Source organism: Brachyistius frenatus, unplaced genomic scaffold, assembly GCF_029030835.1.
Source record: "Brachyistius frenatus isolate BFR_SWC_R1_liver_20210118 unplaced genomic scaffold, ASM2903083v1 Contig_157, whole genome shotgun sequence".
Taxonomy (NCBI): Eukaryota; Metazoa; Chordata; class Actinopteri; family Embiotocidae; genus Brachyistius; species Brachyistius frenatus.
The window spans coordinates 225,129-251,186 of NW_027210756.1; the positions used below are offsets into that span (position 1 = coordinate 225,129).

The 26,058-nt window shown below is 41.8% G+C and overlaps 3 protein-coding genes across 3 annotated transcripts; 2 read left to right on the plus strand and 1 right to left on the minus strand.

The window, feature by feature from the left end:
- Positions 1 to 1,036: 1,036 nt before the first annotated feature.
- LOC138631494 (insulin receptor substrate 1-B) lies at positions 1,037 to 12,908 on the plus strand. Its single transcript, XM_069716472.1, has 3 exons — positions 1,037 to 1,746; positions 3,266 to 6,409; positions 9,914 to 12,908. Exons 1-3 carry the CDS (start codon positions 1,398 to 1,400, stop codon positions 9,919 to 9,921), a joined length of 3,501 nt encoding a protein of 1,166 aa, XP_069572573.1. The 5' UTR covers positions 1,037 to 1,397; the 3' UTR covers positions 9,922 to 12,908.
- Positions 12,909 to 16,458: 3,550 nt separating this feature from the next.
- Positions 16,459 to 20,652, plus strand: slc25a15b (solute carrier family 25 member 15b). The gene is made up of 7 exons (XM_069716433.1): positions 16,459 to 16,735; positions 17,871 to 17,960; positions 18,283 to 18,541; positions 18,633 to 18,770; positions 19,376 to 19,551; positions 19,894 to 20,052; positions 20,168 to 20,652. Exons 2-7 carry the CDS (start codon positions 17,906 to 17,908, stop codon positions 20,287 to 20,289), a joined length of 909 nt encoding a protein of 302 aa, XP_069572534.1. The 5' UTR covers positions 16,459 to 16,735; positions 17,871 to 17,905; the 3' UTR covers positions 20,290 to 20,652.
- A 102-nt stretch (positions 20,653 to 20,754) lies between these two features.
- tm4sf21a (transmembrane 4 L six family member 21a) lies at positions 20,755 to 24,160 on the minus strand. Its single transcript, XM_069716434.1, has 5 exons — positions 23,903 to 24,160; positions 23,434 to 23,499; positions 22,119 to 22,252; positions 21,834 to 22,020; positions 20,755 to 21,684 (listed from the first exon to the last, which is right to left on the minus strand). The coding sequence occupies exons 1-5, from the start codon at positions 24,077 to 24,079 to the stop codon at positions 21,676 to 21,678; spliced, it is 573 nt and encodes a 190-aa protein (XP_069572535.1). The 5' UTR covers positions 24,080 to 24,160; the 3' UTR covers positions 20,755 to 21,675.
- Between the last annotated feature and the right edge of the window lie 1,898 nt (positions 24,161 to 26,058).

The following is a 26,058-nucleotide window of genomic DNA, read 5'->3' on the forward strand; positions in this document are numbered from 1 at the left end:
CAACTGAGTGTTGAGGCAATTTGTAGCTGCCCAAGTATATTTGAGACCAACTTAATTTAGATTTAAATTAAATTAAACTGAAAAGGAACAAACAACTAGTGGACATTACTAAAAGGGTATTATTACATAGAGCATAAGGTTTTATCACTGTGTATTCCTGAATCTCTCAAACGCGTCTCCACAGGGAGTTGTTCTAGCCTCATATGCCTGCTGTGTCTGCTGTACACACGGTGCCTTTTTTTCCCCCCCTGTAAAATACAGCCAATGCATTTAACAGCTGCATGATATCCGACAGTACTTCCCCCGAAATATATTAGGCCTATAAGCTGCATAAGCCCCAACCTCTGAAACAACGTGTTCTGCAGTTGTTTTCCTCCCGTCTTTGTACGGTCAGTGGGGGTACTATCCACCAAAAATAAATGCTGAATTATACGACAGGAACTGTCCGGTGGTCCACGTGATCGTGAACGAGGTGTTGCTCGGCTGAACACCGTGTTCCTCAGCGCACCTCATCAGCCCCGAGGCCCCCCTGGCATTTGACTGGCACCTCCAAGCCGGTGCCAGTCTAGGAGAAGCCGAATCAAGTCAGCCGTAGCAAGGCAGGGGGAGACCGGAAACTGAGCAGGTGGTCTTTCACAATAAAAACAAATAAAATAATATCTATATATATATATTACATTGTTTGTAGTCAGATTACTTATTGAACCGTGAGCTTGATAAGTAAACACTATTTCGATCACCGGTGAGTAGAAAAGATTAGAAAATTGTGATTCACTGCACTTTAAAAAGATGACTTGGGATATGGGATATCTAAATGTCCAACTTGTGGGGACAACTGACAAACCCAGGACTTACAAATCTGCTTGTGATTGTGTTGTGCTCGTCCCACTTGCCATTTAAACTCCTGTCCCTTATCATGATAAGGGAAGGAAACGCATGAATAGATTTCAGATTGCTAGTGGGCCTTCTTCGGGGATGTATTTTGAAAGTCTTTACCGGAAGCTCTGTTTTTCTTCAGCCTCGCCTGACGGTGATGGGTATAGACTGGCTGTGGGCAACCTCAGACAGGTGGAGGAGACGTCCTTAAGCTGCTGAACTGCACCGTGGTTGGACTTGAGGACTGGGCTGGGCTGCAGGACGAGCAGCGGTGGACGCTGTGCACGCTCGGTGCGCGGATCCTCCTGCAGCTGCTGGATTCACAATATGATACCAGATCCAAAACATGCTTTGGCTGATTTTCCCCATCCTGAGCCTTCGCACACATGCTGGACACTTAGATGTGGACGCGGGGAGGACGAGGGATGTAGTTGCAATGAATAAATGAGGAGTGCACATGGACTTCAGCGGTTTCCCTGAGATTATTGGTTTATAATATTTATCCCCCCTCCGCCTTGGCCATGGAGAACCAAGCAGCCGAGCCGCAGGACTATGAAGATGTACAGAAAAGCGGCTATCTACGCAAGCATAAATCAATGCACCGGAGATTCTTCGTGCTGAGGGCGGCCTCGGAGCATGGTCCTGCTCGACTCGAGTACTATGAGAACGAGAAGAAATTCCGCAGTAAATCACCTGTGCCCAAAAAAGTCCTGAACCTGGAGACTTGCTTCAACATCAACAAGCGGGCAGATTCCAAGAACAAGCACATGATAGTCCTTTATACCCGCAGCGAGAGCTTTGCCATCGCTGCAGACAGCGAGGAGATCCAAAACGAGTGGTACCAAGCGATGCTGGACCTTCAGTGCAACTGTAAGATATTAAAAGTGTGATGTGATTTCCACTGTCTGTTTCTGCATCAGGCCTATGCTGCCGTAGGCTGTTTGTTCTACATACACTATTTGGCTCGGCCATCCCTGATTGTTCAATGCATATCTCCAATTGTTCGAATTTTTTTTAATTTTATTATTATTATTTTTTTTACTGCAGGTCTAGTTCAGCCATTTAATTTGAATAAATTAGTCCCAGTAAAACAATTTGGGTGGTGTTTTTAAACCAAGAGGCAGGTGGAGCCGACTGAACGGGGTAGACCAACACGCTATGGGCGGCATGTGCTGTGTTTGTGCTGCACAATCTCAATAAGCGCTGGTTTAATACAGTTATAACCAGCGGATCATTTTCTGTCACCAAAATGTAATTAAATGCATTAAATGGCATCTACATGTAATAATATAAGACGATCGCATCCTCTAATTGAAATGCAGCCCATTTCATACGACGGTGTATTTTTGCATGGCGCAGTGGGCATATAGCAACCATCCAAGGGATGCATCATATAGTAGTAGCCTATCGTAGTGCACTCCGCTGGAGCCTGTGTTTTTGTTTTTCTGCACAGCTCTGACTGCCGTTCGCCTAACCTACATTTGTGTTACACGGTGCTGCTGGTTGGGAGGAGATGGCATCGTCAGTGCGCTCTCACTGGAAATTGTGTTTCTGTTGGTTATCCTCGTGTTTACGTTGTTATCCTTATTCTGGAGCTGAGCACCACCACCACCCACCCTCCCTCCCCGCTTTGCATATTAGTTGAGACTGATGGGTTTGCCCAGCTCTTATGTGTTGTTGTGGAACCCTAACAAGATACACATTAGAGCACAGACCCCCATTTTGTTGAGGGTATGGCTCAGGAGCCGGCACAATAAAAGACCGTCCTTAATTTGATTTAATCTTAGTGTATATCTGTTCATAATGTGGCTAGGGATGTGCTAATAGAGCCTGTAGTAGATTAACATATTATGGGCTAGGATGATTTCTGTGGGGTCAGCTCTAATACATGTGTTTATTTATTTATTTATTTTGAGGATGGAAGCAAACCAGTTACATTGTTAGTTGTTTAATAAGGATAACAGTGAGTTTGAGGCAAAAAAAACAACATAATTTGTCATTTTTTAAATTTGATTAGCATTGAACTGAATTCCAATGCATTGTTCTACAGTCGAGCGTGCTGCTTTTTCAATGGACGCATTTTATATCTACCACAACTTAATTAATTTGAGCCATAGCATTGGTGTTGAATTGGCTGCGGCACAGCTGTTGAGAAGGCACGGTGCATATTTTTGCATATGGAAATTAAGTTATAATAGAGAAGCAAAATATAACTTATTAGTGTCATGCACACTAGTTTATCGTTTTAGAATTGATAAAAAAAAAATTCAGCATGTTATGTTTGGCGTAAACCCTCAGTTATAAGTTTTTTTTGTTTTTTTTATATAATGTGTTCAGTTATTTAATGCTCTAATTGTTTTCATGTATTTATTCTTTATTGTTTTCCTAGGTAAAACTCCTGAAGACTATGGGAGTAGTGGAGAGTGTAGCTCCCCGTCTCCTGTTCCAACCTTCAAGGAAGTATGGCAGGTTAAGGTTTGGCCTAAAGGTCTCGGACATGCCAGAAACTTAGTGGGCATCTACCGGCTGTGCCTCACTGACAAGACCGTCAACTTTGTCAAAATCAACTCTGACGTGGCCGCTGTGGTGTTGCAGCTGATGAATGTGCGCAGGTGTGGCCATTCTGAGAATTTTTTCTTCATCGAGGTGGGACGCTCAGCAATTACTGGCCCTGGAGAGTTCTGGATGCAGGTGGATGACTCCGTGGTGGCCCAGAACATGCACGAGACCCTGCTAGAGGCCATGAAGGCCCTAAGTGAGGAGTTCCGTCAGCGCAGTAAATCTCAGTCTGTGGGAACATCCTGTGGAGGTGGTACTGCTTCAAATCCAATCAGTGTCCCAAGCCGCCGTCACCACCCAAATCTGCCACCGAGCCAGGTGGGCTTCTCCAGGCGAGCGCGCACAGAGACCCCTGGAACAGGCGGCAGCAGCACGAGCACTTCACCTACATCACGCCACGGCTTTCCAAGGGCACGAACAGCCAGCATCGGAGCCAGATCGGAGGAAGGTGGAGCGAGTGCCAGAGGGACATGGGCCAGCTCCAGTCCAAGTCTCAATGGATCCTGCTCAACTACACCAACACTGAGGCCCAAGCCCACCAGGGCTCCAACCCCTGCTAAAATTACCCTCAGCCTTGCACGTTACACACCCAACCCTGCTCCCTCACCTGCACCGAGTCTGTCCTCCAGCTCTGGTCATGGCTCAGAGTGTGGCCTAGTGGGGGCAGCAGTGGGAGGCATGACGGTTTGCTCCTACCCTCGTGTTTCTCAGAGAGTTTCTGTTTCAGGATCACCAAGCGACTATGGGTCCTCAGATGAGTACGGTTCCAGTCCTGGTGAACACTCTCTGCTCATACCCAGTCTGTCTGGACATCATGTACATGGAGAAGGATCCTCCAGCTATATCATCATGGGACAGCGAGAGGGCCTACTTGGTTCCCATCATCGCTCCAAAGGCAGGCGCATTCTGCGCCGCTCATCCAGTCGCGAATCCGAGGCGGAGCGCAGACTATTAAGTAAGAGGGCTTCCCTGCCATTGGCATCCCATGAACGACTGGTGCCACACAGAAAAGATGAAGATGATGAGGATGATGAAGAATACGCCATCATGTCGCAGAGTGCTAACAGAGAGAGAGCAGATTTGCACCACGGCTCAAGGAGTCTTGCAGTTGGGGGTGGGCAGCTTGATGTGGGAGGGGAGAATAGAAAGAGGGCTGACAAAAGCAGAGGAGAGGTGGACACAGGAGCAGCTGTGGACAGTGGCTATATGTCAATGTTGCCCGGGGTTACGTCTCCTCCTGTTTCACTCTCTCTCTCAATAGGTATGTCTGATGCCAGTGCTAAACCTGGGGCAGATGACGAGTATATGGCCATGACCCCCAACAACAGTGTGTCGCCCCCTCAGCACATCCGCCAGCCCAGCTCAGAGGGCTACATGGTCATGTCTCCCAATAGCAGCAGCTCCACAGACCTGCACGGACTGGGCATGTGGGATAGCAGGGCCAGCATGGAGAGCCGGGCAGCCAGTGACTACATGAACATCTCGCCTGTCAGCAGCCGCTCTGCCTGCAGCACGCCGCCTTCCCACCCCGAGCAGCACCAACTGCAACCAAAAATGTTCAATTCTTACTTCTCCCTGCCACGAGCTTATCAACATACTCTCTATACTCGCTTTGAGGAGGACTTAAACAAAGGAGAAGGAAAAAAAGACAGCAGTGGGAATGATAGTGCTGGAAGGGGAGGGGGAGTGGGATACAGCAAGAGAAACAAAATTGCAGTAGGCCCTGCTGGAGGCTGCCAGCTCTCCATGTCTTCCTCCTCTTTCTCCTCTAGCTCAGCCAGCAGTGAAAGCCTTGAGGACAAGTCCATATCAGCAGGGAGAGGATTAAGTTTATTAAGAACTGGAGCAGAATACAAGAGTTCGGGAACATGCACAAAAGATGGGCGTCACCACCAAAAACGAGCATCAAGTAGCAAGAGCCCAAAGCAACAAAGGAGGGGTCGTCCCCTGAGTGTGTCTTCAGACATTGCTAAAGCGAACACCCTGCCCAGGGTTAAGGAGAATCTGCCACCATCAGTGTCTCAAAACGTTGGTGAGTATGTCAGCATTGTCTTCAAGGAAGACAATAAATATGACGGAGGACGATGTTCAGGGTCTGGACACGGACAAGCTGTGATCCACGGAACGCTCCGGCCCGTGAATCAACCGCTCCTCTGCCACGATAATCCTGCTAACCTTCCCCGCAGCTTCTCTGCGCCGTTGTCCACCTCTGCAGAGTACGTCAGCATGGATTTAGGGAAGCCCTCGGCACCCCTGACTCACGTTAGATCCACATTCAGCACCCCACAGGGCCCACCAGCTGTTTCCCCCAAGGTCCGACATGAACACGGCGCATCCTCTCCTCTGGCAGCAGATGGCAAAGCAGGTTACAGAACAAAGGTAAAGATGCCAACAGACGTCCCCACTCCATTCACAGACAACAAAGGTTCAGATTCCAGCATTTCAGCAAGACCTGCCATCCACTCTAATCAACCCTTATCTATGAAGCAGGAGACAGGTTTGGGTTTTTCCCCCGTCAAGTCCTTCCAGTCTCCTGAGCGGAGCAGCAGAGTGGTCCGAGGTGACCAGCAGGGACGCCCGAGCCACCGCTCAGAGACATTTAACTCACCGCCTTCTCTACCACGCCACGCATCCTCTTCTACCTCCCTCTTCCCAGAGGGCAGCCAGGCAGCGAGCCATCGGCATGGTTTGGACTGCTCACTGTGGGAGAACGGGCAGGCTGCTAGTTTGCCTGCCACACCTCCACCACAAGCCTCCACCTCATCTGCTGAACAAGGCCTTAACTATATTGACCTTGACTTGGCCATTAAGGAGAGCCCTCAAGCTGGAGTGGAGTGCACCTCTCCCGCCTACAACATTGGAGGAAGCGCTATGGGTAGCAGTGCTGGCTCCAGCCTCAACACTTATGCCAGTATTGATTTCTATAAATCAGAAGAACTGAGAGCACACCAGAACAGTAGAAAAGATGGTCAAGGTGAGTGCCACAGGGAATGAAAAAACAACTCATCTTAAATTATTTATTAAACAATGGTCGGTACATTTTCATCGCAACATTTGAGATCTGGCTGTGGTACATTTTGTACTCAGAAAATACTCAGATATTGTTGAAGATACATTTATACGCATAATCTTGATATATTATGGTTAAGGACATCTTGTATGGGGCGGCACTGTCCGTACTGGCAGCCTTACTTGTTCTTGTAGACAACGGGGTTATACGTGTCAGTTGTTTACTCACAACTGAAGGACATGGCGTTTATCGCAGCAAACAAGGGAGGGAGCAAGATAATGTCTGCTTAGAATTGATCAACATTAATACAATAATTACATCAGCATAGGAAATATTCCAAATCTTAGAATTGTGTCTGAAATAATTTCTGAAATTGAAAAGTGAAAGGTTATATTAGGAGGAAAATGGTGACTTTTTTACCTGGAAAATTGGATTCAAGTTTCTTCCATGCTTTCCCTTCATTCAGTGGAACAAGCTCGATGACCTCTGACTGACAGTTTTGATAAATTATTTATCATTTCAGTCATTTTCACTGGTTCTACATTTTCAAGTGTGAAATAGGTGAAAGGACAAACTATATGATTTCTGGTAGTATTTGTCGAGCTGGATGCAGACTCTTGATGTGATGTGCATAATCTACAGACAAAACTCAAGTCTGGGTCTTAGTCATTTCTTCGCCTTTCATCTTTTACTGATACTTCAAGCTGGCTACCGGCTTCAAGCTGGTGGGCAGCACCATGTTTCCAGTCTGTGGGTTGTCTGTAGAGTCTCCTATTATCACAAGTGGGTGTTCAGAGAGCAGAGCCAATTGATTTGTCTGCTGGTAATGAGCCATTTCACATAAATGAAGGTAGAGGGGAGAGAACACGGGCCAGGTGTTTATGTTTATGTGTGGGTGTGTTGTTGGCTGCAGGATTTCACATGGCTGCTTTGAGGCTTCCCTTACAACGCACAGATGACAATTATTAAATGGTTAACATTAGTGGCCAAAGATAATTTTTGATTGATGTACACTGAAGTACAAAAGAGGTTCCTTTCTTTTTACATGTCAAGAAACTAAAGCTGTGAGACACAGTATATTAAAATGAAAATATACAGGTACATATATTAATCAGAGAAATAAACATAAATGGAACAAACAACCTTTCCATCTTATTTAGTCAGAGCAGCTACAACATTTGCATGATTGATTTATCTAATGCCATTCAATCTCTAGTCGTAATAATTGCCTCCTTCAATTCAAGATAGTGTATTTATGCATTTAACATGCACAGCAAGGAAAATAAGGCTTTTAGTATTCTATAAATTACTCTTTCATGCAATTTTTCACACTGCAATTAATGATTGAATATGCCTCTCCTCCTATAAGCTACAAACCCACTTGCTCTGCTTTTATTAACTGCAGCTATGTTCTAATAATTAAGCTCAACATATTGTATGAAGCCTGCACAGCCAGGGTGGTGGCCGTACTGCAGCATAAAAGCTGGAATAAACAGGCTTGGCTCTAAAATGACCAATTAACATTTAAATAATTTTGCTAATACCACATTACACCACCTGTTTTAATTAAGATTTAATTAGATGCTCATATTACATTTTTATTTCAATTTCATAATAAGAGTAAGATGTTGTTTATTTGTGATTAGGTGCAGCATCACCACAGCTGTACTATGAGCAAAGTGGAGGTGTTTGTGTAAACATGGTTGAAGACATTGTGACATACTAGAGGGGTTTTAATTTGAAACAAACACGGTATTCGGCCTAATAATAGTAGTTTTAGCCGTGCTCTCATTAAAATGAATTACCAACAGTAAACAATTAGGTGTTATTATCTCGCAGAATATTTAATGGTAGCATAAACACAGAAAGCACTAGGCATTTTGAGCCAGACAAACAACACTGTTCTTATTTGATAATGATATGAAAGATCATAAGTACTTAGTTGGCTGCAATAGCCGCGGTGTGTCCGCAGGTGTGTGACGTCATTTGAACGGCTCTGCTCGGCTAGCACTTGCGCTGCACCCGGCTTCCATTTAGTCCTGGTTGGGGAGGATATGTCTTTCGAAGCTCTGTTGTGTCCTCGTCTCACGTGTTTTCTTTGTGTCCTTTTGAAGAAAGACTAACATTGTTGTCAGGTTAATGTAACGTTACTTAGAATAACCGCATACAGAGATTACGCAGCTGGCAGACGAGAACGGGGAAAGGTGAGCGTCACGAGGCGCCTCATGGGTAATGTAGTTTATATAGTGCCATAATGATTCGCCCTTATGACCTGATAGAGAGAGAAAGATTGTGAAAAGAAGAAAAAAAAATCACGGTACACCAACAAGTGTAAATGAAGTCCATTATGAGCAGTGCTTACAGCACTAGTCCTTATTAGTGAACAACATTACAACTGACCCTGCTGCTGGATCCAGACTGTCACAACAAGTGAACATGAACCAGACAGCCAGACTGGGCGTATGGTATAAACAGTATAAAGTTGGAATAATGAATGTCTGCTTTAAAAGACAGTAGTTGGAGAGCCACACTCAGTTGCAGGTTTATTTGACATACCCTGCTACTGAATACAAGAGTCCTGCAATGATTTCTACATTCACGGATGACATAATGTTGATTTAAAATGATTCAACTCAATGTTGCAGTAGTGCAAACACACACACATATATGCCTATATACAGTAAAATGTTTACCAAGACGATACAAAAAAGTATATAAGCAAAACCTAATCCTCATCAGTCGTGTGGTAAAACAAAGAACGCAGTGCAGAAAATTGCAAATTACACAGCAATGCAAACAGCAGCAGAGTGCTGAGGTGGCAGACAATCATTTGACTCTGACAGTGGATGGAGCAGGTGGTTAGAGTGACTCAGAGCTACTTGAACCACATGCACTCTTGTCTGAGCTCCCCTTGATGAGGTATTTGTGGTTGCTTGGATAGGTTATGTTCCAACAAAGTTATTTTATGAGATAATTCTCCTTTTCTGCAGATGACAAAAGAAGTTTGTTGTAGCTGCCAGTGACTATTTTGCTGACATGATCAGAAGCTGGGAGCTCTTTGTGTTGTTTAGGTGGTTCATGAAGAGAGGAAATGGTTAAAAATCTTTGGAACTGATAAAAGTGGCTCAAAGACACATAATATTGACATCTGCAACAGTGTGCATGAGACCAATAAGAAAATCCTCTTAGAAAGATATCAAGCATCATGTGATATTTACCCAAGCAGTCGACAGGATCTGGAGATTAAATAAAAGCAATATGCTTTGGCGAATATAACCTAGTCCACCTTCTGTAACATGATGTGTGGGGAGACTTTACTGTGAATTATCATATATACAAGATAAAAAAAAATAATAATAATAAAAAAAAAAAACATTTAAAAGCACAAATTATTGCAGTAGAAAAAAAGGGTTTGAGTCACATTTGTATGATTTAAATTCCTGCCTGCTCTTGAATTTTTCCCATCAGACTGTTGATCTCCATCTTCGTCTTGGATCTGAGCGTGTCGCCGGTGTGACAGCTCCACGCTGAGGAGATGGTTGGCAGCCCGAGCTGTTGCCACAACAGAACTGTACACTGGAGTCTGAACAGTGAAACCCTGGAAAACTCATCCCCATCCCCTCTGCTATTTTCTGTCAACCAAACGTGTGCCAAACATTCACACACACACACACACACACACACACACACACACACACACACACACACACACACACACACACACACACACACACACACACACACACACACACACACACACACACACACACACACACACACACACAGACAGATACAGGGTAAGGGAAATGTTTTTTCTTTCTTTACCTTGTTTTGAAAAAAATGACATATGATCATCAATTAACTTAATATGGATAAAGGATGACAGTGTGATATGTGACAGTGTGAGTTCACAGGTGACCATTATTTGGACAGCCTGTTCTTTTTATTTAATTCGATTCACATTATCACAACACTCGTATTTCAGTAAAACTTTCAGGGAATCACACAAATGGCTAAAATTCCATCTGTGTGTCTTAATTTAAAACATATTTGCTTGCGATTGGTACATTGAAGTCTTGTAAGTCAAGGCTTATAAAATGGCAGCTGCTGTGTCGACACAATCTCAGCTGAATTTGGAGTGTTAATTATTAGATCCCGTGGTTTTCTGTTTTTGTATCGCCATTTATGCCTCAACATCCTTCGTCCTTACAAGTTAAGTGATCATCAGGTGTCACTTTGGCTCAAACTTAGAGGGAAGCAACAGTTCGGCAGAGGTTTCATACACGTGCACACCCTGCCACTGTAAACATATTTGATTTATTATATACAGTTGCCCCAAAAGCCTTTACACTTTAGACCTCTGTTCTTGTGTTACTGAAGGACTTCAAAATGTGCCTAATTTCTGGAGTATGATAAAATACAGTTGAACATTGAATTGGTGGTGAACTTGTTTTATACAAATGAAATGTAGATATAGTTGCCTGTCAGTTTTTCAAACAGTAAGAAAATGGTTGTGTGAAAATCCCACACAGCTCAAGCAGTCTTTGTGAAATCTATTAGACTTCAACTTCACACAGAATTCAGTTTTATCCCTAAGCGCTCCACATATACAGCCATACAGGAAAAAACATTTCTGTAGGCTCAGTTTTAATTATACATAAACATGCCCAGTCCTGTCTTGTAGATTATTTACAATCAATGCCATTGTGAAAGTCTTGTCAGTGCATCTCACTGGTATTTTAGGATATTTGGAGGATTCACTTATACACTATGTGGTGTTTCTTCCTCCTTATTTTAAAACCTAAGTGACCCTTTTAGTGTACATTTCAAACCCTCATTAACTGCAGCTAGTAAACAAACAAAAAAAAAAAAAACACATGTGGACAGAAATGAGCAGGAACAGTCAGATGAAAGCCAGAGCTTTCATGCAACATGACAGCGTTGTAGGAAACGGATTGACGTCACATAGCTCCTGAAGAAGAGCAGGCACATAAATGCACAACGATGCATTTATTCAATAATCACAGTACGCAACATTGTATAGAAACGGACAAGTTAACATAACGTTCTCCTGCTATGCATGTAAACAGCTTAATCAAATTGTCGTCAGACACGCAGTGATGACACTAATTAAATTGTATGTATGTAAATGTTCACACTCAGATGTGCTGAAAGGACCTGATAACAGACTTGTTAATGTGGCAAGCTGAAAACAATCATTTTAACATTTTTAAACTGCTTATGGACTGTATGCAAATTACTGGGGTGAGTAAGGGAGGGGGGGTGATCTTATTTTTAATTTGCTAAAAAAGCAAGATTCTGAAATAATAAGTAAAAAATGTATAGTAATAATACACTTGTGGCAAACACGGGAAAACAATGACTATTATGTTCCAGATATTCTTAATGTTTGAACAAAGAGCTGCTAAATAAATGGTTGTCACTTGAGTGAACCGAGCCAAGCAGCAGCTCTGCAGCTTCTAATGGGCTTAAGTATTACAACCAACCTTCCTTGGTTTCCACTTAATAACAGCATATCAGTTGAGGCTGACACATGACTGTCAAATCAGTTACATGATAGCTGAGTCACATGTTAGAGACGGCAAAGAGCGGAGCATTAAATACATAAATGAAGGCCATCTTTGTAACTATTGTATGAAAGACAAATTCAAATAAATCGTACAGGGGGAAAATATATCTGGCAATAATTTCCCCTGCCCTTCCTAAAAAATCCCTCCCTGTGGTGGAACAAAAATTTGCAAAAATTAAACAGTACCTGCATATTTTTCTCATAAGATCATGGGATACAAATGAGACTGTGCATTTTGAACCAGGTGTGGCACAAAAATCATTCAAAAAGGTCAATGTGTAAACCCTTTTTGAGCAACTGAGCTTTTCTAACTGTATATTCTACTATAGTATCTACTATAGTAAACAAGTAGAACAACAGAAACTATAGTACATACTGTTGTTAGTTTCCCTCATTTGCATTGCAGCTCACAATTCTAATATAAAGTGACACATTACAATGGTATATAAAATATACAGTATACATACAGTATAATGATTAATACTATATAGCCTAGATATCTATATACTCTTTTATAAAGTGCCTCATTTTTGATTGTAGCTGTTTTTACACAGGTTATCTTACAGTGGGTTGTGAAAATGGACAAAAAAAAGTGTTGTTTCTCTCCTGAGTCTAAATTGTTGCTTGTCGATCTACAGAGGACAGACCGGACACTTCAGATCGCTTTCATTTAACCATGATCAAATTGCCTTACTGTGTTTATCAGAAACATGAAAACAATCTCATTTTTTATGTTTTGCAGTGCCTAACACTTTAGCCACAATGTAAGCGCACACACACACCCTCGCTCTTTTGTTTGGCTTCGTTGAGCTGTGGTTTGGCCAAAAAAAAGGGAAAAAAACTAAACCAAAAAAAAAAAAAAGAAGAAGAAAACCATCTCTTCGGCTCTCTTTAGTAGTTTCACACCCTGGGACATGTCCACTTCTGGTCCTACTGTTCTTTTTTTTCTTCTTTTTTTTAACTCTTGACCACTACCAAGCAGCCACTTGCTCATCATGACAGTCTGTTGCAGATGCTACAGGTAGCTCAAAGATAAAAAAAAAATGAGCAAATAGATTAGCATCATTTTTCTACAATTTTCTGTATTTTAACGCCCCCTGTTTCTACAACAAGATGAAATTAATGCAAGTTTCCTGTATATAAAATAAGTTAACCCATGATAAAACAGGATCTAACTCAGTCCTGGCACCAATTTACTTTTCGTTTTCAGAGACTTTAAACACCAAAACGAACATGAAAGGAAGCCGGTTTCGTGGCTGACAGCTCATCTGGGCTGAGCCAGTATCAAGGTTCTTGTGAATTGCTCCCATTATTTGGATGAATTCAGTTCCTAGAAGGTGTGAATAGTCCTAATCCTCTCACTTGTTCGCTCTTATTTGTTTTTTTCTCTTTTGTTTCTGTCTACACTAAAACATGTGACTTTTTGGTCTGAACAATGAGACGGTGCCACTCCCGCTCACATGCATTACTTTCTTACTCTATTTGTAACATTCTGCTGTTGTCAAACACATTGCCAAAAAAAAAAAAAAAATACAAAGTCTGAAAACAATTCAAAGATCAAAATCATCAAAGGAAATTCACTTTTTTACTTGACAGCCACTGGGCCAAAAAAATAAGTTGTTCAAATTGAAAGAGTCCAACTTTTTTGTTGTTTTTCTTGCGGTTGTGTGACTTTATGACTGGTTGCGGACTGGAACCAGAGCCACTGATGGCGAGTTGGGCCATGTTGTGACATTAGTGACACTGTACATTGAACCAGGATGTGTTGGTAGCAAATATTAAAAAGAAATTGTCGACTGTATATGGTGTTGCAATGCCAAACTCTTGCAGTGACCAAACTCTTTGAGTCCAGGGCTCTGGCTGTGTGTATACAGGGTACAAACAAAGACGGCTTTCTTGATGTATTTTTGACACTGGTAGCTTTTCCCACATTTAGATTTTTATTTTTCACGAGGCTCGGACTCACTAACTGAATAATTGCGATTCTGCTGCTTAACCGCACTTGAACACTGTCGCACATAAAAACAAATGTGTGTGGTTTTAATCAGAGAAGTCAAAATGTCCAGATATTTACTCTCCTCAGTCCAGAGGTCCCTCGCTGACTGACCGAACCCTGAACTCACATCTGAAGGGACACAAGTGCCTGGCTGTGATTACCGGGATCAGGTCATCAATCAGTTATCGGTTATCTCGACAGAAATGCAAGTCTTCCACACATTTCTTTCGTATTTAGTTGGAAGATATGCGCAACACGTGGCCAACAATTCCTCTGCAAAGGTCTTATCTCTGGTGCCAAAGTTTCATGTGTGAATGGTGATCTCTGAGCTTCACACTCGAGACCTGTGTTAAGGACCTCTGCCACCACATTAATACAAAGTTTAACTTTGAAAACCTCTTTTTTACAAATTTGTCAGGCACTTATCAGTCTGTTTTTAATCCTGTGAAGTAAAAAAAAAAAAAAAAAAACACATTGATTGAGCACAGTTTGTGTGAACTTTAACGAATCCATACAAGTACCTGGACTTGTTCCACTTTTATAACTTGTGTTGCTCTTTTGTTGATCTTTTATAATCTCTTTGTTATTCCTTCAGTGCAACTCTTCTAATTGGGGATTACCGAGATTCTCTGACTGTACCTCATAATCTCAAATCCGAGCAGACGTAACAGTTGGTTGTAAAGCCCCTTGGACAGTCTGAGAATGGTTTTAGGAGGAACTCGTAAATAAGATTTGGGTAAATATAATTTAATGTATTGTGTATTCAAAACGATTTCAACAGGCTCTCTGCAGTGTTTCCATTCGCATGACATACAGCGGCAAAGTGCTTCTCATCCAATCATCAGAAGTCAAGTATTTTGGTGCGGTGTAAAGCGGAGACTTGTGTTGTCTCTTCAGAATATTTTGTAACAACAAGCCGAGGCACATAAATTGCAGATTCTAAGTGTGGGAAATGATACTGTATGTACAATCAGGATAGCGATTATAATTACAATGGAAAGAGCATTGTATGTATTTTAAACTATTGATACTACTTTGATAATGATGTAAAATGTAAAAAGGCTGAACAGGAACTATAGGTATGTAAAGTTATACTGTGTATAGAAGCGTCTGCTCCAGGGGAGGGACGGGCATGGGGTTCATTCTGTTCATGGCAAAATTGTTTAAAAACAGAATATTGATGATTCTTGTCTGTGATGTAGACAACGTCAATGTTTTTTTTTCTTTTTTGATAAAAGGCAAAGTGATATGAAAAAGCAGGGAAACGTGTTGTTTATCGAGTGTGTGTCTGTTGAAGTTATAAGTCTGATTCAATAACAACGTGTAGTCCAGTGAGTCTAGACTGTAAGCCAGCACAGGTGGGAGTTTTAAAGGATAAGCCTGTGGACAGAGAGCTCCTTTATTTAATCCCAAACTACTCCGTTTAAACATATGGTATTTTGGTAGCATTTAAAGTCATAGGTAAATAACAACAGAGTGATGATTGCTATTGTTCAAGGATCAAATCTAATCTATTAAATCATTAATCTATGAAGGTGAAGAGGATCAAATCAAAATGTTTAGGAGTTCATAGTTTCTTATGCAGAAATGAAGAGAAATTAGATTATATACAAAAATTGTATAAATCCTAATCTCAAAAATATCAACAACAATTATGGGAATCTTGTTTGTGGGAAATGATAGGGAAAACGTCAAAACAGGACTTTGTATGATCTTTTGGCGTTGTTAGTCGGTGCTTTAGAGTTGGAACAGACTGATGTGAAAGTGACCCCCAGGGCTTGATCACAAATCATGTTGTAAAGATGATTTTGCTAGGATTTTGTTTCCAGATGTGACTATTGCCAAACAAGGTAGAAAAAGAAAAAAATGCTCAAAATGTTTAGAGAAAATGGTCTTAACTTTTTAATATGCAAGTTGGTCGGTAAAAAACTTTGTATGAGTGACAATCATGTTGGTTGTCTGATGTACAGAAAATATGACTTACAGCACTTTGTCTTTAGTTAGGAGGTTAAATAAAATCTGTGGAAATAGCTGGATTTTGGAAAACAAAAATAAGACCACCAGGGGAGCTGTATCCCACTACATGCTGATACGAGTTTATTTTGAAATTCCAACAAAGAACGTGAACCGGAAGTGTTGCTGTACGGTTTCTGGCAACACCGCTTCATATCATAGATCCTAAATTGAGATGATCACTCACTGGGTACATATGAGAGCTCAACGTTGTATCTGTCTTATTTTTTATATTTCAGGTTCTATGAAAAAAACAACAACAACAACAACAAAAAAAAACATCATTTGTGATTTTTAGGTCGCGTTATAATAGTTTTATAAACGCAAAATTATGAATTGCGTTTGTTTTAATTTGGTACTTGAAATTTCAAGCGGAGTGAGTTGTCCTGTCTGTCCCTGTCTCTGAGGGGGGAGGGGTGGTCACGATGACACAACCTCTGGTTTCTCCTCACCGATGGTCTCTTAGCGACCACAGTCAGTGAGCACGGGGCCAGATGTCGCGCGCGAGGTAGCATCAAAGATAAACGTTGGATGTCCGATCTGGTTCGTGCACGCGATCGGCCGTGAACGATGGTAGCTCCGGTCAGCAGCAGCAGCAGCAGCAGCTCCTCACTGGGTTAACGTTACCGTGGACACACCGACTTTAACGTTAATCTATCAGCGGCGACACTTTTCATGCTGAACTGCGCAGGTAAGAAAATGATCTACCGTCTGTTTAGCTTACAAAGCTAACGCTTGCTACGACAGAAAACTTAACTTCCCGCTGGTTTTCGGTTGACTTGCTCTGATGCGGGTTGCTGCATATATCAGAGGCGCAGCCTGACTCTCAAATGGGGGGAGGAGAAAACTGTTTGTTAATAGTTGCTCTTTGTTTCTGAACAATACCGAAAGGCAACTAGTACGCGTCGATCAGCACGTTTGCTTTTTAAAACGGTTGTTTAATGTCTTGTCGAGAGGCGCTCCGTCGCCCCCTGGTGGTCACCTGCACGTACATCAACACGTTACATCAGCTGGAAAAAAAAGATCAATAACAGTAGAAATACTTCTCCTCAGAGTTTACTTTAGAAGTGAAAAGCATGTGTGTAACATTGAGATCATTATAAGAGTGACTTTTTTTTGTGACGAGCTCAAAAGGCTGAAATGGACAGAGTTGGGTCCAAAATGTTTAAGGTGGGAAAAAAAAAAGGAAATTACCGAATAAATTACAGGAAAATTCAGCTTTTCTTCTTCGCCCAGAAAGACAGGTCGAAGAATTAATCAGACCCTATTACTTAAGTAGAAGTACCAATACAGAAATGTAATAAATACTCTATTACAAGTAAAATACCTGCATGAAAAAAAAAAAATCCTACTTAAGTAAAAAGTACATTAGCAGGAACATTTATTTAAAGTATTAAAATAAAAGTAACAGTTTGTTCCCTCAGACTGATATATTATTAAATATGACATAAGTAGATTATTAATACTGAAGCATCAGTTTGTAAGCAGCGTGCTAATGTTGTAGCTGCTGCAGGTGGAGCTAGTTTGAACAACTTTATATACAGTTTTGTATACAGACAGCAGGTACAAGTACCTAAGAAATTATTACAATATGTTGTAAATGTACTCCACAGTTGTCTAGTTTCTGTTCATGTAAACCTGTCATTTGTATTATCTATTGGTTGTGATTTCCATGACTTGCATCCATCTTAGTAAACATGATTGTTTATATGTCCTCATACAAACCCGTTGTTATCTTACTGCCAATAATTACCGCTGCCACAGATGAGGGCAGGATTTATTGTAGGGAACTTTTATGGTGTGTATCATTTATTTATTTTTACCAGGTAGTTGCTAGAAGGAGGAACCTCTTGTGACAACCATGGCTCCACACCCGGTGGTCCAGGCCGTCATTGATCTCTCTGCAGGAGCCATAGGTAAAGAATCTGCAAACAAACAAAAAGACACCACGTGCAAAATTAAATCACTGTGAAGTAACCGTGCTGCTTTGCTGCCGCTGCACCGAGCAACCCACCAGCTCAACTCACTGTATCTGACGTAGCAGGACATTTTGATGACTCCCGTCCTTTTTCCGGCTCGTTTCTCTCTGTTTTTCCAATGACTGTTTATAGAGCTCGGTGGTCTGAAAAGCCCTGTTTGATTCTTATCTCTCGTCACAGCACGTATGGTCTGCTTTGTGCAGAGATTCTCCTGTAGTCTGTATGACAGCCGCACTCTGTTTGCGTTGGATCCTCCCAGGGGGAGCTGCGTGTGTCTTCAGCGGGCAGCCTCTGGACACAGTAAAGGTCAAGATGCAGACCTTCCCCACGCTGTACCGGGGCTTCATCCACTGTGTCACGTCCACCTACAAACAAGTGGGTCTGCGCGGCCTCTACCAGGGCACCACGCCGGCACTGATGGCCAACATCGCAGAAAACTCGGTGCTCTTCATGAGCTACGGCTTCTGCCAGCAGGTCATCCGCTTCACGGCCGGACTGCACAGCGAAGCCGTGTTGAGGTAAGCGGGCACGTTGGCGCAAAACCCACCTTGAGAATGCATGTCCCGTCTCTTAACTTCCTGTCTGATTAACCCCTTCCGCTTTTGTTAGTGACGTGCAGAAAGCCTGTGCAGGCTCAATCGCATCCATCTTCTCCTCGATAGTGCTCTGCCCCACTGAGCTGGTCAAGTGTCGACTGCAAGCCATGTATGAGATGGAGGCATCGGGCAAGATCGCTAAGAGCCAGAAGTAAGTGGGGATTCAATATTAATGAATATTGTTTCGGTAATTTACTATTAAATCCCTCCAGTTTTAAGATTGTATATCCTCTAACAAGCAGTGGATTAAGTCATGCTGAAGAATGACTTGTTCATATTTAGAATAAACAATTAAATAAGAGATGTAATACTCATCAAATTGAATAGATTATATACAGTATATTATACATTTGATTTAAAGGAAAGATAAATACAGTAACTTTCTATTAAAGAATACATGTTTTTTTTTTTTTTTTTTTTTTCATAAATAAAAATTGTACTAACTGGAAAAGAAACCCAACCTGAATTATAAGTAATTATTTCTTTATAATTTACCTTGAACTGGATGTTGCAGCTCAACCTATCATATCAACTCAGTGTGTGAATGTAACAGCGACTCCGTACCGTGTGTTTTATAACCGGTGTGGAGCGCCTACTGTTTGTGTTTCATGAATGCAGTCCAGACATGCAAAAAAACTAACAGTTAAACTTAAGATGTTAAGAAATAACAAGTTATTATTTGGCGTGATGTATTTGCATACAAGCTGTTTTAGTGCCCTGTGTGCTGACTGACCGTTTTGTCTCCTCTGTCTGCAGCACCGGGTGGTCGGTGGTGAAATCCATCATGAGGAACGAGGGGCCGCAGGGCTTCTTCCAGGGCCTGACCACCACCATCGCCAGAGAGGTCCCCGGGTACTTCTGCTTCTTCGGTGGCTACGAGCTCTGCCGCACCACCTTCGCAGACTACATGAAATGCGAAAAGGACGAAATAGGTAGCGAGCAGAAAAACAGTTCCTCCGGTTGTTAATAACACAAACTTCAGACGTCAGCTCCTCCGAATATTTACGATTCATACAGAGAGAAGTTCACTTTTAAAGCATGTTCCTTGAGTGTTGTTAAAAGGCATTCTGGGAAAATTAGGACATTATTAACACAACTAAAGAAGGTCTGCCTTAAAAGAATAACTATTTATTACAGATACAATGAATGAGCTACTAATAGCTACTAATGTTATAGTTGTTGGACTTTAACTTTGATATAAGGTTAGCATTTAGAAAATAAAATGTATGACATATGTACAGTGTCACTTTGTAACTGGTTACTGTGTGTTGAAGGTGTGGCTCCAATCATGTTCAGCGGCGGTTTCGGGGGGGCGTGCCTGTGGCTGGTGGTCTATCCTATGGACTGTGTCAAGTCTCGGATCCAGGTCATGTCTATGACGGGCAAACAGGCCGGGTTTTTCAAAACCTTAATGACCATCACTCGTGCTGAAGGTATGCAGAGCAGCAAGGCAGCAGTTGGCTTTAGTTCGTTATTTCAGCAGCGCCAGAAAAGATTTCAGCTGTTTCAGTTCAGATCAGATTTAATGTGGCTGTTTCCTGTTTGTAGGTGTGAGAGCGCTCTACTCTGGTCTCACCCCCACCATGGTCCGCACCTTCCCCGCTAATGGAGCACTGTTCCTGGGTTATGAAGCCAGCCGGAAGCTCATGATGAAGCAGTTTGACGGCTGAACTCGTCCGTACGCGCAACACAAATGAAGAAGCGGTGAACCGGGAATCAAGTATTACAGCCATAGAACCTCATGTGTGGGATCGGGCTCTGCAAATTCCTGCTGTTTCCTGACTAAAACTGCCACTCTCCATCAAAAAACACTTCTTTTAGTGTTTACATTTTAATCCTTGTTTAATTAGTTTATTTTAGATCTGAGTCTTATTTGTTTTTAACATTGCAACATCAGAGTTCTGTACTGTAATGAGCATCCAACCTCTTTATGAGAAACTGTAAACACTCCTGTTTATTATTTTACATCTCCCTCGACGAAGTCGTGTCCGCACATGAGCGTCTGCCTCTGCCAGCGATGCAGGTCCACGAACACAAGAACCACTCTTCGGTTGGGTTGTGAGGTCATCTTGAATGCAAAAAAAACCTCTTTAACTCCTTATTTTAGCTTAGTGCATGAAGATTTTATTTAAAAAAAAAAAAAAAGTAAAGTAGGTGTTACTAATTTAAGTTGCCTAAAATGTGTTGGGATGAATATGATGGTGTTTTCAATTATGGAATCATTCCAGCTACTGTATGTATGCACCTCAGTTTGGGATCACATCTCAGTTGTGGTCAACTAAAGCAGCAAAACATGAAAATCTGCCAACAGACATACTGAATCATTTACTTTCCAGATTGACCTGCTTTAGTTTGCACTGAAAGTCTTTGTTGTGCCATGTTATGTTCCACCCCTCTTTTTGGCCACCCTTTTGCCTTTTAAATCACCACATTAACTCCTGCTGCTGTGTGACCTTTTGTCTTTATATACAAGTCCATGAGAAACTATCAACTCTTCTTCATGTGCCATTTTCACTCTGCATTCCCTGTGCAGGTTTTTTTTTCTTTTCTTTTCTTGGTAGTTTGCAATTCAGATTTCTTAGTACTGTTCCTTTAAATTTTTAATTTAGAAATGTAGGTGTTTTATTTTGAAAAGGCTAACAATTTCAGATGATACTAAAATATTTGTAGGGATATCAAAAGTGGGAATCATTGTAGTGATACAACCTACATTAAAGATATCAATGAAGAAGAACTCCTGTGTTTTATTTTCCTTTGAAGACTGAAATGCAATGAATCAAAAGGTCAGTGATAAATATAGTTCAACACAGTATAAAACGGATTGGAACCTAATTAGCACAAATTAGTTCAAATACGGTGCATTTTTCACAACATACCACATGTGTTAAATAATGATGTGTTAATATAAAGTGTGAAGCGTGAAATACACAAAAAAATATCTTTAAAAAATGTCCAAAAGAGACAACAACAATTTCAAAGTTAATATCTGATGCAGCTGCAGCCAGGGACACTATCCTCAGTCTTCCAGCAGGGGGCGCCCGTCAGCTGTCCTGAACTCACAGCGGCTGTAGGGGGAAAAAAAACAGAGGGCAGCTGCTGTCAGGACTACATCTGAGAAGTGTGTGGGATCAAATGTATTCTTAAAATATGCAAAACTGGCAGTGCGATTATGTCCAGCTCTTCTGTCAAAGACCTGAGCTGGACTTCATCTCACCCCGTTGTTGTTGCAGGTTCCGCACAGACACCCAAAGAGCCCGTTGATCATCTGGACCGCGCAGAGGATCAGCTGCAGGCAGCTGGTGGCCAGCAGGGTGCTGAACAAGCCCACGTGGAACTGCACGATGTCCTTGGGCTGCGTGCATTGCACCCACCACGTGCTGTCAGTCAGGTAACTGGGGTCACTGCATGTGCAAAAGAGGAGAGCTTTTTTTGTGAGTGGCTCAGACTTTAGAAACGGGTTCTCATCCTCATCTGAGAGAGAGTCCTGTCTGGGCGTCACCTGTCTTTAAAAGGCGTTCCCCAAATCAGAAGGACTTGACACAGGGGTCCGTTCTGCAAGCCAAGCAGCGCCACGATGAAGCTGTACAGAGCGCCGGCCACGCCCACTGCAGCGAACGCAATCGATAAGAACATCTGCAAACATCAAATGATAACCAAAGGTCAGAAACACTTCTGTTGCAGCTTCGGAGACAGTATAAAAGAGCTATAAAGGCTCCCAGCTGTCCGCAGACATTTGTCTCATTCCGCACATTTTTTCCATCAATCTGAATTTGGTCTCCCACACACACACACACACACACACACACACACACACACACACACACACACACACACACACACACACACACCAAAATAAACTACAGCCTAAAAACCAAACATGCTGGAACAAGTTTGTTGGGCCTCTCTTTGGCAACTTTTTATACTTCTGGAACAGGTTCACAAGGATAACTTCATAACTTCACTTCATGCTTTTAAAATATGATGTAACAGAAGCACTGAGAGTTCAAACACATTTTAAAAAGCCATTTGCATTTGTCTTGAACTTTTAAGTATTTATTTTTTTCAACCTCCTTGTAAATGAGATTATGCATCTGGAAATTATCATGATAGGTGACATTGCTGTTCTGAGGGTTTTATCATTTATTACAGCTTTATCTATCCAGGTGTTGGGCAATTGCTTTGTGATGCAGCAGCATATTTCAATTTCAATTCAATTTTACTTATATAGCAACATATCACAACACAGGTGATTTTAAGGGCATGTGACATAGTAAAGTCCTTACAATTTTATAGAAGGAAACCCAACAATTCAACGATTCCCACGTGAGCGATAGTAGGCAGGAAAAAAGTCCCTTTTAACTGGAAGAAAAACCTCCACCAGAACCAGACTCATCTGCCTCCACCGGTTGAGGAGAGCAGAGAGAGAAAAGAACAGCATAGGGATCCAAGACAATATTAGGCTTTTTAATTGATTAACTCCTCAAACACTTGAATTTAACTTAAATATGACTTAGCAGGAAAAACTTGAATGAAACAACTACAAGCTACTGTTGAAGTCTCAATTTAATGTGTTTTTAACTCTGATCATGTTTCTGTGACATCTTTCTATTTCATCCGTTATTTCTATTTCCACTCACTTGTGCCAACTTTAACTACTTTTGTGACAATTTACAGACTTAAAATTCACTTAAGTGTGCATTTACGTATATACAGTTTAATGTTTAGTTTATATTTAGAATAATTTCGATTTAAGTCAACCCTCAGTGATTGAGCTCCTGAAACATCCCACTGTCTCACTGACTTCACCGACTCACCCCACAGCGATTTCCACAGCAGCCCTGTTTCGCGGTCAGGTGAATGTGAAGTGCTGGCAGCAACACCTGGAGCAGGACAGATGAGTTTGACAGCACATTACATTCAATTTAATCTTGAAAACACAAAGCAATAATGCTGAAATTCAGTCAATTCTAAAAGTCAGTCTTCATTCAGACTTTGACAAACTGCACCAGATAGATTACAAGTTTAAGTTTGAGGCTTTGCTTCAGTCAGGTTTAGAAGTGTTTCATGAGAGCATCATACTGCACAAAATGGGTCTTAAAACACAAAACTATCACTTAGAAAAGGCATCCAATATAGATTACAAAACCAAACCATTTTTATTTCCTGTTTTAAATGTCAAGGTAACTTTTTCTGAGGCTCCACATAACATTTGAGAAGGGAAATCATAGCAGCTCTTAGTCCAGAGTCCTTCAGTAACAGGCGAGAGAGAAAAAAACTACTCACCATTAAACCCCCTCCGATGAGCCCCCCCATGTATTTCACCTCCTCTGTAATATGTCCATCTTTGGCATACTTGATGTCCCCGCCAGGGAAGAACAGCACAATGTTACAGATGATGGATATGGCCGCTAACGGGTACAGAGCCACAGCAATGCAGCGGGAACATTTTCCAGTACACATGTTGTCAGAGGGAGAAAGTAACTAACTTCTGTAGAAGCTCTGCTTCAGTTAGTTTTTAGCTCAGATACTTGCTGTTCTTGGGGCGGGTTTCCACATGAAACTGCCCCCGTGAGGTAGCAACATGTATTTTTAAATGGAGGAGAGGCTCTGTGAGTGATGTTAGGGAGTGGGCGGCGTAACAACCAGTCGATAACATGGACAAACAGAGTCTGGGAGAGACTGCAGAATTATGTGACTCATTCCAGGGTATCGTACAGAGACAACGCTTGTGTTGTTGAGTTCTTGGAGATAATTTGGAGATACACATATCTTGGTGGCTTAAAAATGTGACTATATTCAGGTCATCTGACTCAGGCATGTTGTTTGCTGGTCATGTCACTACTGCATGATTAAATTAAGTTGAGTGCTGAGGCCTGAGATGCTCAACGTAATTTAATATGACTTTCCTGTATTGTATTAGGTGCTACCAGATGGTCTTTAGTGTAAGAGAGACATGTTTCAAATCTGTATTCTGGTTGTGACCGCAGGATTTTAACACAGTTGAACTTTAGACTTGGCAGCATGCTAAGTGGAGCACGAACTGTGTGTCATTGACAGCAATATGGGTGGTGCAGTGGTTAGCACTGTCACCTCACAGCAAAAAAGGTTCCGGGTTCGAATCCGGTCCTGGGCCTTTCTGTGCGGAGTTTGCATGTTCTCCCTGTGCTTGCGTGGGTTCTCTCCGGGTTCTCCGGCTTCCTCCCATCATCCAAAAACATGCACCTCAGGTCAGGTTACTTGGCGCCGCGCTAGTGGCAGCCTGCTGCAGCATCTCCCCCCTGAGAGCCCTCCCCTGCTGTAGTGAAGAAATTTCCCCTCGGGGATTAATAAAGTGTATAAAACCAAAAAAGATATGCTGATTAATAGTCAAATGGTGGCTGAGTAAACATTGAGCGGACATGCTACCCGTTTTGTTTTCTCTGGTGACCAGTCGACTGCATGAGTCATCACGTCTTATCAGTAAACTGAAAAGGGAAAGAGGCCGTGTTTCCCAAAACGTGGTCTCTGAGCAACGCGTTAATCATCAAGATAACAGTTTTAATAAGTAATAGTAAACTGGAGGGTTGGAGCTCCCTTCGTCATCTAAGGAGTAGTTTTATTTTGAGATTTTGAAATTTAATATTATATTTTATTATATTTATTCATTCATTTATGACTATTTTTCTTGATTCTGTCTCTCTCACCTTTTTACCATTTAAAGCAGAGCACACCGATTTTGCCTTTTCTCTTCTGAAGCAGTTTAAAGTTTGCAGCTGCATCAAAAATATATACAAACTGTGTGACTAAGGATGGAACAAAAATGATCATGGACTTTTATTGTAAAATGTCACTGCAGACACCATCTTACAGTAATATCGAATCTGTAAAAAAAAAAACTGTCAGCGTGCAGTGCTGCTCGGGTGTGTGAATTGTTGCGCGTCTGGTGCTCTTCAGTTTGGGATCAAACAGTTTTGAATTGAAAACTTGGAGAAATCTGAGGCACTTAAGCGGGTGATTAATTGAAAAGCCATTTATCAGTCATGGCTATTCGATCACAGTAAAAACTCATGCCAATGTGTTTCAGCGTCTAAGGCCTTCATCAGGGCAGGTACAAATAAGCTGCCTTTGGGCTGTTCCTTATGTGTTGGTCAGTGGTCACATGACCGGTATGGACCAATGAACTGTCACCCAGTACATGGGGAGCAGGTAAAGACACATGATAGGAAACATAAGGTCCGGACTGGAAACCAAATGCAGATATTTATCAAAATCTTAAAATCTCATAATAATTTAACATTAAGTGGCAAGTAACATTTAAACTGACCCAGTTTTCCAAAGAGATTTATATCCTCTATTCTCAAACCTTTTGTGCATATCTTGAGCGTTTCTTTCAAAGTCTTCCTCTGTGTCACAAATACGTTTAAGTCTCTGGAATTGTCCGAAAGGTATGTTGTCTATCA